This window comes from Neovison vison, chromosome 6 (genome assembly GCF_020171115.1).
Source record: "Neovison vison isolate M4711 chromosome 6, ASM_NN_V1, whole genome shotgun sequence".
NCBI lineage: Eukaryota > Metazoa > Chordata > Mammalia > Carnivora > Mustelidae > Neogale > Neogale vison.
In genome coordinates this window covers 170,100,948-170,114,846 of record NC_058096.1, presented here as the reverse complement: position 1 = coordinate 170,114,846, position 13,899 = coordinate 170,100,948, and the positions used below count along the sequence as shown (strand labels likewise).

The 13,899-nt window shown below is 46.4% G+C and overlaps 2 protein-coding genes and 1 non-coding gene across 6 annotated transcripts in view; 1 reads left to right on the top strand and 2 right to left on the bottom strand.

The window, feature by feature from the left end:
• The window catches only part of CAND2 (cullin associated and neddylation dissociated 2 (putative)), a 33,913-nt gene extending 27,434 nt beyond the window's left edge, over positions 1-6,479 (top strand). For 2 of the 3 annotated variants that reach the window (XM_044252958.1, XM_044252956.1), the window contains 2 exons: positions 2,085-2,192; positions 3,468-3,815. In XM_044252958.1, the coding sequence (XP_044108893.1) occupies positions 2,085-2,192; positions 3,468-3,701 (342 nt within the window). In that variant the 3' untranslated portion in view covers positions 3,702-3,815. Of the gene's footprint in view, positions 1-2,084; positions 2,193-3,467; positions 3,816-4,725 lie in introns of those variants that run through there. The other variant, XM_044252957.1, reaches the window with a different exon arrangement.
• A 1,286-nt stretch (positions 6,480-7,765) lies between these two features.
• RPL32 (ribosomal protein L32) lies at positions 7,766-13,099 on the bottom strand. Of its 2 annotated transcripts, XM_044252953.1 has the most exons (5): positions 13,060-13,099; positions 12,816-12,944; positions 11,415-11,515; positions 10,602-10,783; positions 7,766-7,944 (listed from the first exon to the last, which is right to left on the bottom strand). In XM_044252953.1, the coding sequence occupies exons 1-5, from the start codon at positions 13,082-13,084 to the stop codon at positions 7,815-7,817; spliced, it is 567 nt and encodes a 188-aa protein (XP_044108888.1). In that variant the 5' UTR covers positions 13,085-13,099; the 3' UTR covers positions 7,766-7,814. The 2 variants fall into 2 exon arrangements, with proteins under 2 accessions (XP_044108888.1, XP_044108890.1); XM_044252955.1 differs by lacking the exon at positions 13,060-13,099 and having other exon boundaries at positions 11,415-11,566; positions 12,816-12,874.
• On the bottom strand, positions 11,583-11,722 carry LOC122911064. The gene has a single exon (XR_006385389.1). It is a non-coding gene; the product is annotated as a small nucleolar RNA SNORA7 (small nucleolar RNA).
• Positions 13,100-13,899: the final 800 nt, after the last annotated feature.

Sequence of the window (13,899 nt, the reverse complement as noted above, 5' to 3'; positions counted from 1 at the left end):
CTCCACCCCAGGCACCCCCATAAAGATAACCACATTATTCTCTCTCTCTCTCTTTTAAAAGATTTTATTTATTTATTTGACAGAGTTCATAAGTAGGCAGAGAGACAGGCAGATGGTGGGGGAAGCAGGCTCCCTGCTGAGCAGAGAGCTGGATGTGGGGCTCGATCCCAGGACCCTGAGATCATGACCAACCGGAAGGCAGAGACTTTAACCTACTGAGCCACCCAGGCGCCCCTCTTATTTTATTTTATTTTATTTTTTAGTATTTTATGTATTATTTGATGGAGAGAGCAGGGGTGGGGCAGAAGGAGAAGCAGACTCCTCACTAAGCAGGGAGCCTGATATGGGACTCCATCCCAGGACCCTGGGATCCTGGCCTGAGCTGAAGTCAGATGCTTAACCGACCGAGCCTGATTTTTTCCTGATTATCAATCAGGGAAAGAGCCAAGCTGGGGCGCCTGGGTTGTTCAGTGGGTTAAGCCTCTGCCTTTGGCTCAGATCATGGTCTCAGGGTCCTGGGATTGAGCCCCACATCTGGTTCTCTGCTCAGCAGGGAGCCTGCTTCCTGCCTGCTTCCTCCTCTCTCTCTGTCTACTTGTGATCGCTCTCTCCCTCTCTCTCTGTCAAATAAATAAATAAATAATCTTTTAAAAAACAGAAAGAAAGAGAGCCAAGCTCTCAAACACCTTTGGTGGGAGTCTACACTGGGCGAGCTCTTTGGAGGATGGTTTAGCCATAAGGAGAAACATTTAGAATTCTTTGACACATTCTTGATCTAGCAGTTCCGTCTCCATAAACAGAGCCTTTGGACTCACTCCTCGAAATGTGTTTTGAGTTTCTATGTTCAAGATTGTTCTTCCCAGCTCTGTGGGGGTTGGAGAAAGCTGGTGGCTTCCTGAATGTCCACCCATCAGTGAGCTGGTACCTCTGGTCATGGAATGCTGGCCGCACTGAGAAGAGTGAGTCGATCCCTTCGCAGTGATGTGAGAGATGGCCAGGCCTCACTGTCGATTGATAAGAGCCAGTTGTTTTTATAGGCATTTTCCCCACGCTATCCTGTTTCCACCCATTCTGGCCCCATCATCCTCTTGTCTGTCCTCCCAGGAGCATGGGACAGGGCCTGACATCAGTGCCACATTCGGACCTCAGTGTCTGGGCTCCCTCTGGTGTTGAGGAGGGTGGGTATGACATGTCTTGAGCCCCTAGAGTTATCTTGTTGAGTCTACACTGTATCCTTGGATGGTGTAGCCCACTTTACAGGGGTGAGACCAGAGAGCTGGTGGGTTCAAGGGCACCAGCTGGGCAGTGGGGGAGCCCTGGGTTGCAGCTTGTGCTGTGTAATGCTGTGCTCTTTGCTGCTGTGGCCCTGGTCGCCCTCCTTTGCCATGGGTTGTGGGGGGATCAGGGAAGGGTAGACAGTGGAGGGGTTGGGTAGAGCACATAGAATCCAGACAACCATCCTTTATGGTGTGGAGCACTGGTTGACCATTTTCCCAAGAAAACTTGACCATTTTCCCAAGAGGTCAGCATTAGTCTCCAGCAGGCTGCATCCAGGCCTGTGGATGTGTTTAGTTGGCTCACACAGTAGTTTGTTTGCTTTTTAACTGGGTGTCAACATTTAAAAGTTGAGAGATCTTCCATGAAAATCAGAGTGTCTTTGGAAAGCAGGCTGTCAGCTGGGGCCACATTCCCATAGCCACAGTTGGCTGGAGCTGAGAGCTGAGGTCTGGAGTATGGGCTCTTGACTCCTGCCCAGTTGCCCTCTGGCCCTGTTCACTCATGGCCAGTATCTGCCTGGCCCTGTGGGCATCAGAGCTGGAGAATCGCCCCCTCCCTGGTGCCTCTTCTCGTCTGATCCTCCCCAGGTCAGCCAGGCATGGGAGCCATTGCCAGTCATAGTTTATAGATAAGGAAACTGAAGCCCAGAGCAGGAGAGACTCGGGCAGGGCCCTGATGGGAATTAGTGCTAGAGTTTGGACCTGAGCTCCAAGTGTTGGAACCAGAGCCCCTGATCTTCCATGGCCTCTGTTCCTTTTGGTCCTGGGCCATTTCACCATGAACTCTGTCTTCTTCCTCCTGGGTAGATGCTGACTTTCATCATGCTCGCCCGACTGGCTACCCTGTGTCCCGCACCTGTTCTGCAAAGAGTGGACCGGCTCATTGAGCCACTCAGGGCCACCTGCACCGCCAAGGTACCTTCCTCCCCCTACCCCACTTAGCGCTGGGCACACCTGCAGATTGCTCACAGTTACCCTTTCCAGGTGGTGTATGAAGGACTTCATTTCATTGTTATCGTCCTCCTGTAAGGCACTTCTTATTGTCACCACTGTATACACAGGGGAACAGAGACTCAGAGAGGTGAAGTTATGGACCTAGGCTACCCAGCTAGTAAATTGCAGAGCTGAGATTCAAACCCGGCTCTTTCTTTCATTCATTAAACATTCCCTGGGTGCTGGGCCTCATTGCAAGGTACTAGGGATACAACATTGAACCTGGTGGGTTCCCCACTCCCAAATCCTTTTTTTTTTTTTTTTTTTTTTAAAGATTGTATTTATTTATTTGAGAGAAAGCAAGAGAGCGAGTGAGCATGAATGGGGTAAGGGCAGAGGGAAAAGCAGATTCCCCACTGAGCAGGGGGCTTGACGTGGGGCTCCATCTTAAGACTCAGGGATCATGACCCAAGCTGAAGGCACACAGTTAATCGACTGAGCCACCCAGGCTCCCCCCTCTACTCCCACATCCTAATTGGGAAACCGAGTGAGACTCTTGGAAAGATAGAAACCATTGATTGGTTGATTGATACAGGGCAGAGTTGCTGATAAGCTAGAGTGCCTCAGGGATCCAGGGGAGGGATTCGGAGCCAGAGGCCTGGGGGCAACATGCAGTGTTGGGAACAGAGCCTGGCATACCCAGGGGGTGGGTATCCAGTAATTACCTGGTGACTAAAAGAACTAACTTGGATTTTGAAAGGGTAGGATTTAACCAAAAAGTAGTAGAGTATTTCAGTTTGGAGCTTAAGGAGGAGAGATACCCACAGAACAGTGATTTTCAAGTAGCAAAACCTTTTCCAATAAAATAAAATCTTCTGTGGATAAAACATTAAAATTGGTGGTTTCTTTTTTTTTTAAAGATTTATTTTATTATTTATTTGACAGACAGAGGTCACAAGTAGGCAGAGAGGCAGGCAGAGAGAGAGGAGGAAGCAGGCTCCCCTGCTGAGCAGAGAGCCCGATGTGGGGGCTCGATCCCAGGACCCTGGGATCATGACCTGAGCAGAAGGCAGAGGCTTTAACCCACTGAGCCACCCAGGCGCCCCAAAATTGGTGGTTTCTTAATAGATAGAAACCTGCCTTGTAAGTTTCCCTTTGTAACATATGTGGGTATGAAGTAAAAAGAAGCTGTGTTTCTGCAGGACTCTTGCAGTCTTGACCGTTTCAGTGGCCAAATCATTTCTAATTTTCTTTGAGCCGTTTGGCATGGAGAAAGATCGCAGTTCCCAGGGAAGGACTGCAGACCCCCCTTCACTCAGCCCAGATGGCAAGAGGAGCTTCAATCTGAGGCCCACATATAGGCCACTCGGAATGGCTGCAGAGGACGCTGTTTGTCAGGCACTGAGAACTTGCTGCATCTGTGTCTACAATCCCTCATCTGCTGAAACCTACAAAGCTCTGGAACTTGTTTGGCAACAAAACTTGACTTGAACTGGCCTGAGGCTATTTATGGCTTTTCTCTCTCGCTGTGACACGCATAATATTCTTTTATTTTTCATATAGTAATGGAAATATTCCTGTATTTGATTACATGATATTATACCACGTTGTCTGCACACTATCCTCTTTCTAACACCACCACCACCCCCCACCCCCCACCCCCACCAAATCCTGAATTCCAAAAGCACACCTGGCCCCAAGGGTTTCAGAGCAGGGGATATGGACCTGTGTTAAGCCATTTAACCCTCAAAGCAACTCTATGGAAAGGAGGCTCTTCCATACAGAAAGGGAAGTGCAGCTTGCAGTGACAACCTGAAGTCACAGCGCTTACAGGGCAGACTTCAAGACTGTCCAACCCCAGTGCCAAGCTCTTAACCTCTACACTGGAATCTTGAGGGGGAAGAGTTTTTGTCTGGGCCAAGTCAGCAGCCTCAAGAGGAATCCAGACTTTATTTCATAAGGAGTGGGGCAGTTCTGAGATGCTCTAAGTGGGAGAGGGTGGGGGATGAAGAAACAAGACAGGCAAGGCAGTTTGAGGGGTTTCCTGCACAGACTAGCTTGCAGGGGTAGGCACCGGAGTGGAGGGGGGACAAGGCCAGCAAGGTGACTGTCATGGTGATACAGTCTTTGAGTTAAGTCATGGTACCAAGAGTCTGTTTTAAGCACAGTAAGAAAAGATAGGCTGAATCCTGTCAGGGGAAGGAGATAACTGAACACTTCACAGCATTTATCACCATCCAGTTATTTATTAATAAAAAGAAAGGTGGGCAGTTTAGATTGGTTGGTCGGAGGCCCCCTAGGTGACCTTGAGGTTGATTTAATGACAAAAAATTCCCCTCTGGGGAAACCCACTGGGGTAAAAGTGCAGAAGAAACCTCAGGAGGCTGGAACCACAGTGTGCTGTGGTTTAAACTGGGAAGGATACAGGTGGTTGGGACGAATCCAGAGACCAGTGAGGTAGCTGTGATGTGATGCTAAGTTCAATAAAGGATGGCTTGTTGTTTTCCTACTTTAGGTCAAAGCTGGTTCTGTGAAGCAGGAATTTGAGAAGCAAGACGAGCTGAAACGCTCTGCGATGAGGGCAGTGGCCGCCCTGCTGACCATCCCAGAAGTAGGGAAAAGCCCCATCATGGCTGACTTCTCTTCCCAAATCCGATCCAACCCCGAACTTGCTGCCCTCTTTGAAAGCATCCAGAAGGATTCTGCTTCAGCCCCCAACACAGACTCGATGGAGCTCAGCTAGTACCCCCCAACTCTGCCCCCAGGTGGGCCCTTACTTAAGAGAAGGAGGCCTACCCAAGCCGGAGGCCTCACTGTCCCCCTGCCCACCACACGCTTCTCTACTTTTGCCCTTTTGTCATCTCACTGGGGGCCCTTCTGCTCCTGGTTGGGGCTTACAGTGCCTTCTCCAGGGACCCCCAACTCAAGGCCCCCAGCAGGAGCTGCAGGGCTGCCAACAGTTGGGCCCTTTAACTCAGGACAGTCATTCAAGGAAACGGCACGGACATTTTCCAAGCCCTTCCACACAAACACAGATGCGTGACTTCACACAGGGCGGTCTGTACCTTCAAAGCAGGGAGTCCCTGCCTCACTAAGGACTAAGTAGTGTTTAGAAATACTCTTATGGTCACAGCTGCAGAAAGTTAGGAGACAGCCGGCTGGCCTCTCTGTGCACCATTGTCCCAGATTTGTCACTCACACCTCTCCCACTCTTCACTTAACTTGATCTTATAGGCCAAACATTAGTGCTGGGTGGGCATCTTGAAGAGTCAAGCTACTTCTCTGAGCTTTAACATTTTAGAATTCAAAATGCTTCACTTTCTAATTGGCAGTAATGAATCTGAAATTTTTTTGCAGGGGGAGGGGGGCCAAGATAGGGAATTAGATCTAGTTTGTTTTTTTTTCTAATTTCTAAACTCTTAAAGTAGCTAACTGGGAAAGAAGTACCAAGAAAGTACAGACCATCTTTTATGTCACCCACCTAGGTATCAACAGTTGGTTTGTGTCCTGAGGAAGACTTTGAACATGATGTTTCTAGTTTTTAGTATTGAAGACACAAATATTAAACAATAGGCTAAAGAATTTTCTGTGCTATCCCAGGTTAATAAAGGACAGACCTAGTGTTACTTTTTCTGTGCACACTTCCTCTACTCAGTAGACCACTGTCTGTATACTTCCCAAGTCAATTTAAAGAAATCATGGAAACAACCCAACAATTAACTCAAATGTTTCAGACCAGGCTTTGAACTGGATGAAGGCAACCTGTAATTTACATACCCAATTTAAGGGACTTAAATCCACTCATGGCTAGCATGCCAAGAAAATTGTTAAGGCAGGCTAGTATTTCTGCTCAGTTGACCTGGCTGGTAGGGAAAAAAAAACACCCTATAAATGATTGTCTTGTTCTTCAGTATCTCATGCCACATCCCCAATTATCCTGCCCTTCGCTGCCAGTTCTTAGATAAGTGCTATCATAACCTTATAGACATGCCTCTTTCTTGTGCTTTGCAAATACTGCATTTTTTTTTTACAAAATGAAGCTTTGTAGCAACCCTGTGTTCAGCCAAACCTATCAATACCATTTTCCCAACAGCATTTGCTCACTTCCTGTCATATTTTGTTAATTCTCAGACTGTTTCACTTTTTCATTATTATGTTATGGTGATGTGATCATTGATGTTACTGCTTGTGCCTGAAGATGGGACTGAATTGCGGCAATCTTGTGAGAATTCAATGGAATTGCTTATGAGTAAAAAATTTAAGATGGTATCCACTCCTAAAGATGCTGGATTGTTGAAATGACAACAAAGAACTGAAGAATATTACATCAACTTAGTTGATGAAGTAGTGGTAGGGTCTGAGGAGATGGCACTCCCAATTTTGAAAGTTCTTGGGTAAAGTGCTAACAGTATCATGCTACAGAGAAATCATTCTGGACTCAGTCAATGCAGTCAGCTTCATTGTCTTCATTTTAAGAAACTGCCACAGCCACCCCAGCCTTCAGCAGCCACCACCCTGATCAGTCAGCTGCCATCAACATGGAGGTTAAGACCTTCCACCAGCAAAGATCACAACTCAAAATATGTTTAGCACTTTTGCACTAGATGGTTAGCATTTTTTGCAATACTTATTTTTAAATTAAGGTATGAATTGTCTAGACATGCTATTGCACATAATAAATTATAACCGTATAAATAACTTTTATATGCGCTCAGAAACCAGAAAAATGCGTTTGATTTGCTTCATCAGTGGTTTGAAACCAAACCACAGGGTCTCGAGAAGTATGCCTGTAATTCACATAGCTAAATTCTAGCTTTTGCGGCCAAAGGTTTAGGGCTGTGGTCAAAAAGGCAGCTTGAGGGGCGCCTGGGTGGCTCAGTGGGTAAAGCCGCTGCCTTCGGCTCAGGTCATGATCTCAGGGTCCTGGGATCGAGTCCCGCATCGGGCTCTCTGCTCAGCAGGGAGCCTGTTTCCCTCTCTCTCTCTCTCTCTGTCTGCCTCTTGGTCTACTTGTGATTTCTCTCTGTCAAAAAATAAATTAAAAAAAAAAAAAGGCAGCTTGATTGTTAAATCCTGAGTACCAATCAAGAGGCCCAACGATGTTAAGAATCCCAGCCTTCAGAAACTGCTGTTAAGTTACCTGAAGTAGCAAGCTGGGGGAGGGTTATAAAAGGGAGACCGAAAGTTATCTTCAGGCATCCAAGGCTAATCGTAGAGGGATTTGTGCATCATCCTGTCATGTTTTTGTTCAGAGGCTACCTCACAAGAACTACATACAGTGACCATCATCCAAATTTACAAAGTGAGGCTAAGGATGACTACTTGCTCTGAGCTGCAAGGTCCTTCAATCAAGCCTTAGAATGTTCCTTGGTCTGAGCCCAAGTCTCTCCCAGCCCCAACTGGAGCTGATAAAGCTGCTCTGGGCACCAGAGGCCTGTGCCCTATGAAGAATGAAGTATCCTTATAAACCCACCCCTTCCAAATGGAGGATTCCAGAGCATTAATGGGCAAAAGAATAATCTCCATGCAGACACCAAGGAGGGAAATGCCAGATGGTAGTTTTATGGTTTTATTAACACAAATATGACGTGCACAACAAGCTGTCTATTCATTTTCTTCACTGCGCAGCCTGGCGTTGGGATTGGTGACTCTGATTGCCAGCTGGGCTGCTCTTTCCACAATAGCTTTGCGGTTCTTGGAGGAGACATTGTGAGCAATCTCTGCACAGTAAGATCTGGAAGAGAAGCAGTTAGTGAGTATGGAGCAAGCCAGATGAACACATGCTCTGGAGTTTCCCTGGGAGGGCAGCAGTTTTGGGTCAAACTACCTCCAGAGCCACGAGGGCTCTGGCAAAGTTGATGAACAAGACCCACACAGTCCCAAATCCTAACTTTCCTAATTCCATGGTACCAGCAGTAGGACTCTTCAAGTATTTACTGATAGTGACAGAAGTACTCACTGTCCCCTCATTTAATCCTTACAAGCAGCCTTGTAATCCAGGTATTGCCTCCTCTTACAGACAAACCACGACCCTTAAAGGTTCAAGTGAATTCCCAAGTAAGATACTTAGAAATGGACAGGGCTAGGATGGCTCAGTCCCAGATTCCAAGTTCAAACGTTCTCCCCCAATCCTTTCACAGTCAACCTGCCCAACACAGGGCAGTCTCAGGGAGCTTGGACTTGCCCATAAAGTTCTGAAACTTTCTGCAGAGCAGGAGGAGAATCCAACAGTCTGATTAAGCCATGGGTTTCCTGGCCTAGACGTTAACATTTTACTTGTTTGACTGCTGCAGACAAAATTCAAATTGAGAAGTAACACTGCCTGAAGTCACCCAGCAATAATATTTCCTGAGTATCTGGCTGGCAGATCCTGTTCTAATCTACTCATTCCTCACAGCTGCATCAGGCCCCAGTTCGGTAACAAATTGGCCTAATGAGAACATTTCAGTAAAGTTATGACACCATTAAGAGCAGATTAAGAAAAGACACTCTCGGGGCGCCTGGGTGGCTCAGTGGGTTAAGCCGCTGCCTTCGGCTCAGGTCATGATCTCAGGGTCCTGGGACTGAGTCCCGCATCGGGCTCTCTGCTCAGCAGGGAGCCTGCTTCCTCCTCTCTCTCTGCCTGCCTCTCTGCCTATTTCTGTCTGTGAAATAAATAAATAAAATCTTAAAAAAAAAAAAAAAAAAAAAGAAAAGACACTCTCGGGGCATCTGACTGGCTCAGTCAATAGAGCATGGGACCCTGAGATCAAGAGTCACACACTCTACCAAATGAGCCAGCCAGGAGCCCCCAAAATAAAAAATCTTAAAAAGGACGCTCTACCCCTGGAGGAATTTCAGCAAAGACAGAAAGAAAGCTATAAGCAGTGACTAAATCAGGCAATGAACATACATAAATTCTTTTTAAGAATTCTAGCAAAATAGCTTAAGTGTGAGACAAGCAAACCCAAAGAATTATCTTCTATAAAGGAGTCCACTCAAACTCAAAGTAGCTGTATTTTGAAATGTTCCAATTATCTTTTTCAACACTGAAAGGTTTTTCCAAAAATACCTCAAGTCCATGTCCACATGCGTATTTAATAACCAATCAATCACTCTATGTATTATCTTAAATACTTCTGTCTGCCCAGGTATTCTCCCGACACATGACAATCATTTCAAATACACATGTAACATTCCACCCAGTGCTTATACTCCCATCATTTACAAATAGTATTTTCAACTGCTCAAACTGAACAACTGTTCAAATGTTTCAAAATGCTTTTTATTTAGGGATAAGCATCCAGAAATGGAACTTGTGGATTAAAGGTCATAGATTTCAAGTATTTCTATGGCTCCAGATACAAACTGCCAAGCTATTTAAGAGTATCTTTTTGGTAACCAGCAACACCAGCACTGCAGCATTTCTGCTACACAAAAGGAATTGCATCTTTATGTCACAATTTTCCATCCACCTAATTGGGGTTTGGGCAGCCACCCCTAATTCCTCTGTTCACCTAAGGATTTTCAAAGGAAAATTTCCAGTATCCCAACACCCAGTTAAATTCCCAACCTAGAAAACTCAACCAAAGTGAGAATAATAGCTTCGTTTATTTCTATTACTTGCGCCTACAATCACTACAGATGAAAGATCTTTGTAAGCAAGCACACACAGGTCCTATAGTTAGTCACACTCTCCACATCCTAATTAAGAAAACAGGTTTTCAGCTTCTGTTTAACAGGAAGGAAGAAAACCGTCCTCTGCTTTACCAAAGAAACACCATTCCCTCCAAACCAGATTCAAAGCATCCTAATCACTTCCTGGGTGAAATGTTTTTTCATCCCACCGCCCTAATTTTGGCCTCAGCAGTCTTTCTCACACGGCACTCATAAAGTGTCTAACTTTCTCAAAATACTTCAAAGTAATGCTGTGAACCCTTCGTGCACTCTTGCATCTCTACAACTTTGTGCAAGTCATCCTCTGCCTGCCAAGTCTTCCTCCTTTTCTCCATCTCAGAATAGAGCTCCTTATCAGGCAACTCGTCCAACCCTATAGCCTTCTGAAGGAAGATACCCCTGGCCACAGCACTAAGTGCCCCTTTGGTCTGAGGCTGTATCTGATATCCCCCCACCCCATCTCCACACAGAGCAATGTTCTGCAAAGAACTGCCAAAAGGATACCAGTGTTTGTATTATTGGGCAAAGTCCTTCTCTTTCCAGATCTCAGGTCTCTACACTTTTCAGGTAAGTTCCCTTACCCTACTCCAGCAAAGGAAATACTTCGAAGTCCCCAACAAGCATTCTTTAAGCTCCTGAGAGAATATACAACTCTTCTAAATGCTAGAGTCCCTACCAAAAATGCTCACAGATGCAGACTTCTGACACCTAACCCAGAGGTGGGACCCAACTCACTTGTTGCACATCAGCAGCACTTCAAGCTCCTTGACGTTGTGCACTAGGAACTTCCTGAAGCCACTGGGCAACATGTGCTTTGTCTTCTTGTTGCTCCCGTAACCAATGTTGGGCATCAAGATCTGGCCCTTGAATCTTCTGCGCACCCTATTGTCAATGCCTCTCGGCTTCCGCCAGTTGCGCTGAAATAAACACAGGAGGGTTAGTGTCTTTGCTAACAACTTTTCCTTTTGGAGAAAAAAAGAGGACTCAATGAAAAGGAAATATGCCAAACAGTAGCTATCTGGGTTACAGTATTTCACTACACCTTTTTACACACACACAAACACACACTCTCATATTCTGTGGTGGAAAAAACAGGGGCTCCTGCATTTGACTACCAGGAATAGACTCACATCCACACTCAACAAAGGAAAAGCAGACTACATACTGATTGAATGTGAAGAGGCTATATATAAAGTTAAGATGAAGAGTGAAGAGCATGGGTTTCAACACTGCACTGAAGATTCGCATCATAAAAATAAGGATAATCTAATGTCTTGAGACCACCTAAAATGATTCAGGCCTCCAGACACCTCAAAACAGTCAAGTGTCCCCGGCCATTTAAATTTCAATTTATATTATAATGAAGTGACTGAGTGCCAGTAAGGCATACTCAGGGAGACTTGAGTTTCTGGAAAGCTCTACCACCAACCAGAGTTGTTCATCTGCCAAAGGTACTCTCTGGACCAGGTGATGCCAGAAGTCCAGAAGTCCATTTAGGAGTTCTTTCCTCCACCCCAACAAGTACTTCCATCCCGGGACGATATATACCTTAATTTTGACATATCGGTCTGACTGGTGCCGGATGAACTTCTTGGTCCTCTTTTTAACGATCTTGGGCTTCACCAAAGGTCTGAGGGCAGCCATGATGCCTTCAAGAAAGAGCCAGAGATGGTGTCAAGCAGTCCTGGAAGGAGGCTTTCCTGCACAGGGGTTGAACATTGTTGCAGAGTGTCTTCCAATCACCAGCTACTGAGCAAACTGGGAATGGAATGGGTACCTCTGCCAGGCTTGCTTTCCCTCCCGTCTCCGAAGCTGGCAGAATACTAACCACTCTCCAGACGCGATCCTGGGAGGTCAAGGGTCACATCACCCCCTAAAGCCAAGAAGAATGCTAACAGCTTATCTAAGACAAATCGACCCCAAATGTTCTCAACTTGCACAGGGCAGCAAATCCCACTTCTAGTATCCCAAACCCTAGACAGTCCAATTTCCTTTTAGATACGCAGAGCTTGGGCAGGCTACAAGAACCGGGGTCTTAGTTCATCTGTAAAATGGCAAGGATACCGCACACTGAATGCCTGCAGTGACTGAACGCAAGCAGACCTGAAGAGATACCTGTGTTTCCCTGAGGACTGTTGCTCTTCAATTCCCTCATCACAGGCCTACAAAACCACGATGTACTCAGAACATGTTTCTAGGCCTCTGAACTTCCGTTCTACCTGGAGATCATCCGAGTCTCAATTTATAACCCTCCTCAAAGCGGACTTCCCGGTCACCCCATTTTTTCCTCCTGCAGCACACTTTTTGTTCTAGTCTCCTCACCGCCTCTTTAACACCTGGTGAAGTGCGCAGCGAACGTTGCGTTCGATAAATGAACGCACCCCGCCCGCAACACGATTTCCTCGCAGGACGCGGTTCTATATTCCCCGAGAGCCTGACCCGCCATCAGCATTTGTTAACGGAACTAATCGACTCGCAGCTCACGGTGGCTGGTCTGTTTTGTTAGGTGATCCGGCCGCAGCAGCAACCCCAAGATCAACCAGAGGAAGGAGCGTCCGTCAGCGAAAAAGAGAAAATACACGCGGGCATACTTCACTGACCAAGGTGATTCGAGTATTCGTCATCACACCCGAACCTTCTGGTCGCTCCACGGCTCTGACAAGCTCTCTCAGGCTAGACCCGAAGGGCGACCGTCACTCCCAGAGCTCAAACAAGCTGTCCGCAACACTGAGAGAGACAACAGGCAGCCTCCGTAGAAGGGCAAGTGGCCCTGGGAAGCGAACCTCCATCATCGGCTGGGCCGCTTCGCTGTTCCCATACATACACCAGCCAAGTGACAAGGACAAAGCCCGCCAAGACGACTGCATGGAAGGGTAAGCCTCCTCACCACGAAGCGACAAAAAGAGATGAAGACCGCACAGATGCGGATGGACAACGATTAAAACTCACCCAGTAACAGATGGCTGCCACCTCCGCAGGCAGCGCCGAGGAAGAGACCGGAGGCTGGCGCGCGAGGGCTGATGGGACTTAACCTCTCGGTCCTGGCCGGGGGAAAAAGAGGACTTCCGGTTCTTCGTCCTTCAAAGAAAAGAAAGATACGTCAGAGAAATACTACTGGAAAAAAAAAAGTCGAGGGATACCTTTGTTTTCCTAGATATTAATATCTGCGAGTAGTACTGACAATTTTTCGTACCTGCTGTTGGGACTACATAGAACATTTGGAATTCTTTCTGAGCTTCTAAGACCTGTGGGGAGAGCATACACTTCCGCCAGAAATTGAAGCCATTCCTCCGGAGAAGAATCCAGGTTTTTTTTCCTTTTTTAAATTATTTCCGCCCGAGTTTGTTCTGCTGCTAAGTGCGCCTCTTCGTGGCCAGGCGGGAACAAAACAGAGACTTCTTAATTCCCTCACGTGAATGTATAGAGTAATATAGCAATGAGACTGTAACAGCTATCATTCGATGGGTTTTACTCTCCTTCCCACAATTCTGTGAGGTAGTTCTCTTATTTCCCCCATTTTACATTTGTAGAAGGGAGAGTTTGGGGATTCGACTCCAAAATCCACACTTCTAATCATTAGGTTAATCTGCTTAATGTTAAATTGTTCTTGGTTTTGTCTTACTTAGATTTTGTTTTTAAGATTGTTGTTAAAAAATCACATTTCAGGATTAAAGAAATTGCACCTTGATTCCACAATTTGAACACAATGCAGATGTCATCACTGATCTTTTTTTTTTTTTAAGATTTTATGTATTTGACATAGAGAGCGGGCAAGTGGCGGTTTTGGGGTGGGGGATAAGCAGGCAGTGGGAAAGGGAGAAGTAGGCTCTCCGCTGAGCAGGGAGCCCGATGCAGGGCTGGATCCCAGAACCCTGGGACCATGACCCGATTAATTGGAGAGCAGACCCTTAACCCACTAAGCCACCCAGGTAACTCCACTGATCCTGACAGTAGTTCCAGGGTCCAGATAGGGACAGAAGCTACACTGGATTATGTTGTTCATTGGATGAGAAGTGAGAAGGGAAGAAAGGGT

Coding starts and splice junctions, on each gene's coding strand:
- RPL32 (XM_044252953.1), bottom strand. CDS start 13,084: ATGTTCTATGTAGTCCCAACAGCAG. Junction 12,945..13,059: donor CTATGTAGTCCCAACAGCAG/GTACGAAAAATT, acceptor TTTTCTTTGAAG/GACGAAGAACCGGAAGTCCT. Junction 7,945..10,601: donor GTGCTGCTGATGTGCAACAA/GTGAGTTGGGTC, acceptor CTTCTCTTCCAG/ATCTTACTGTGCAGAGATTG.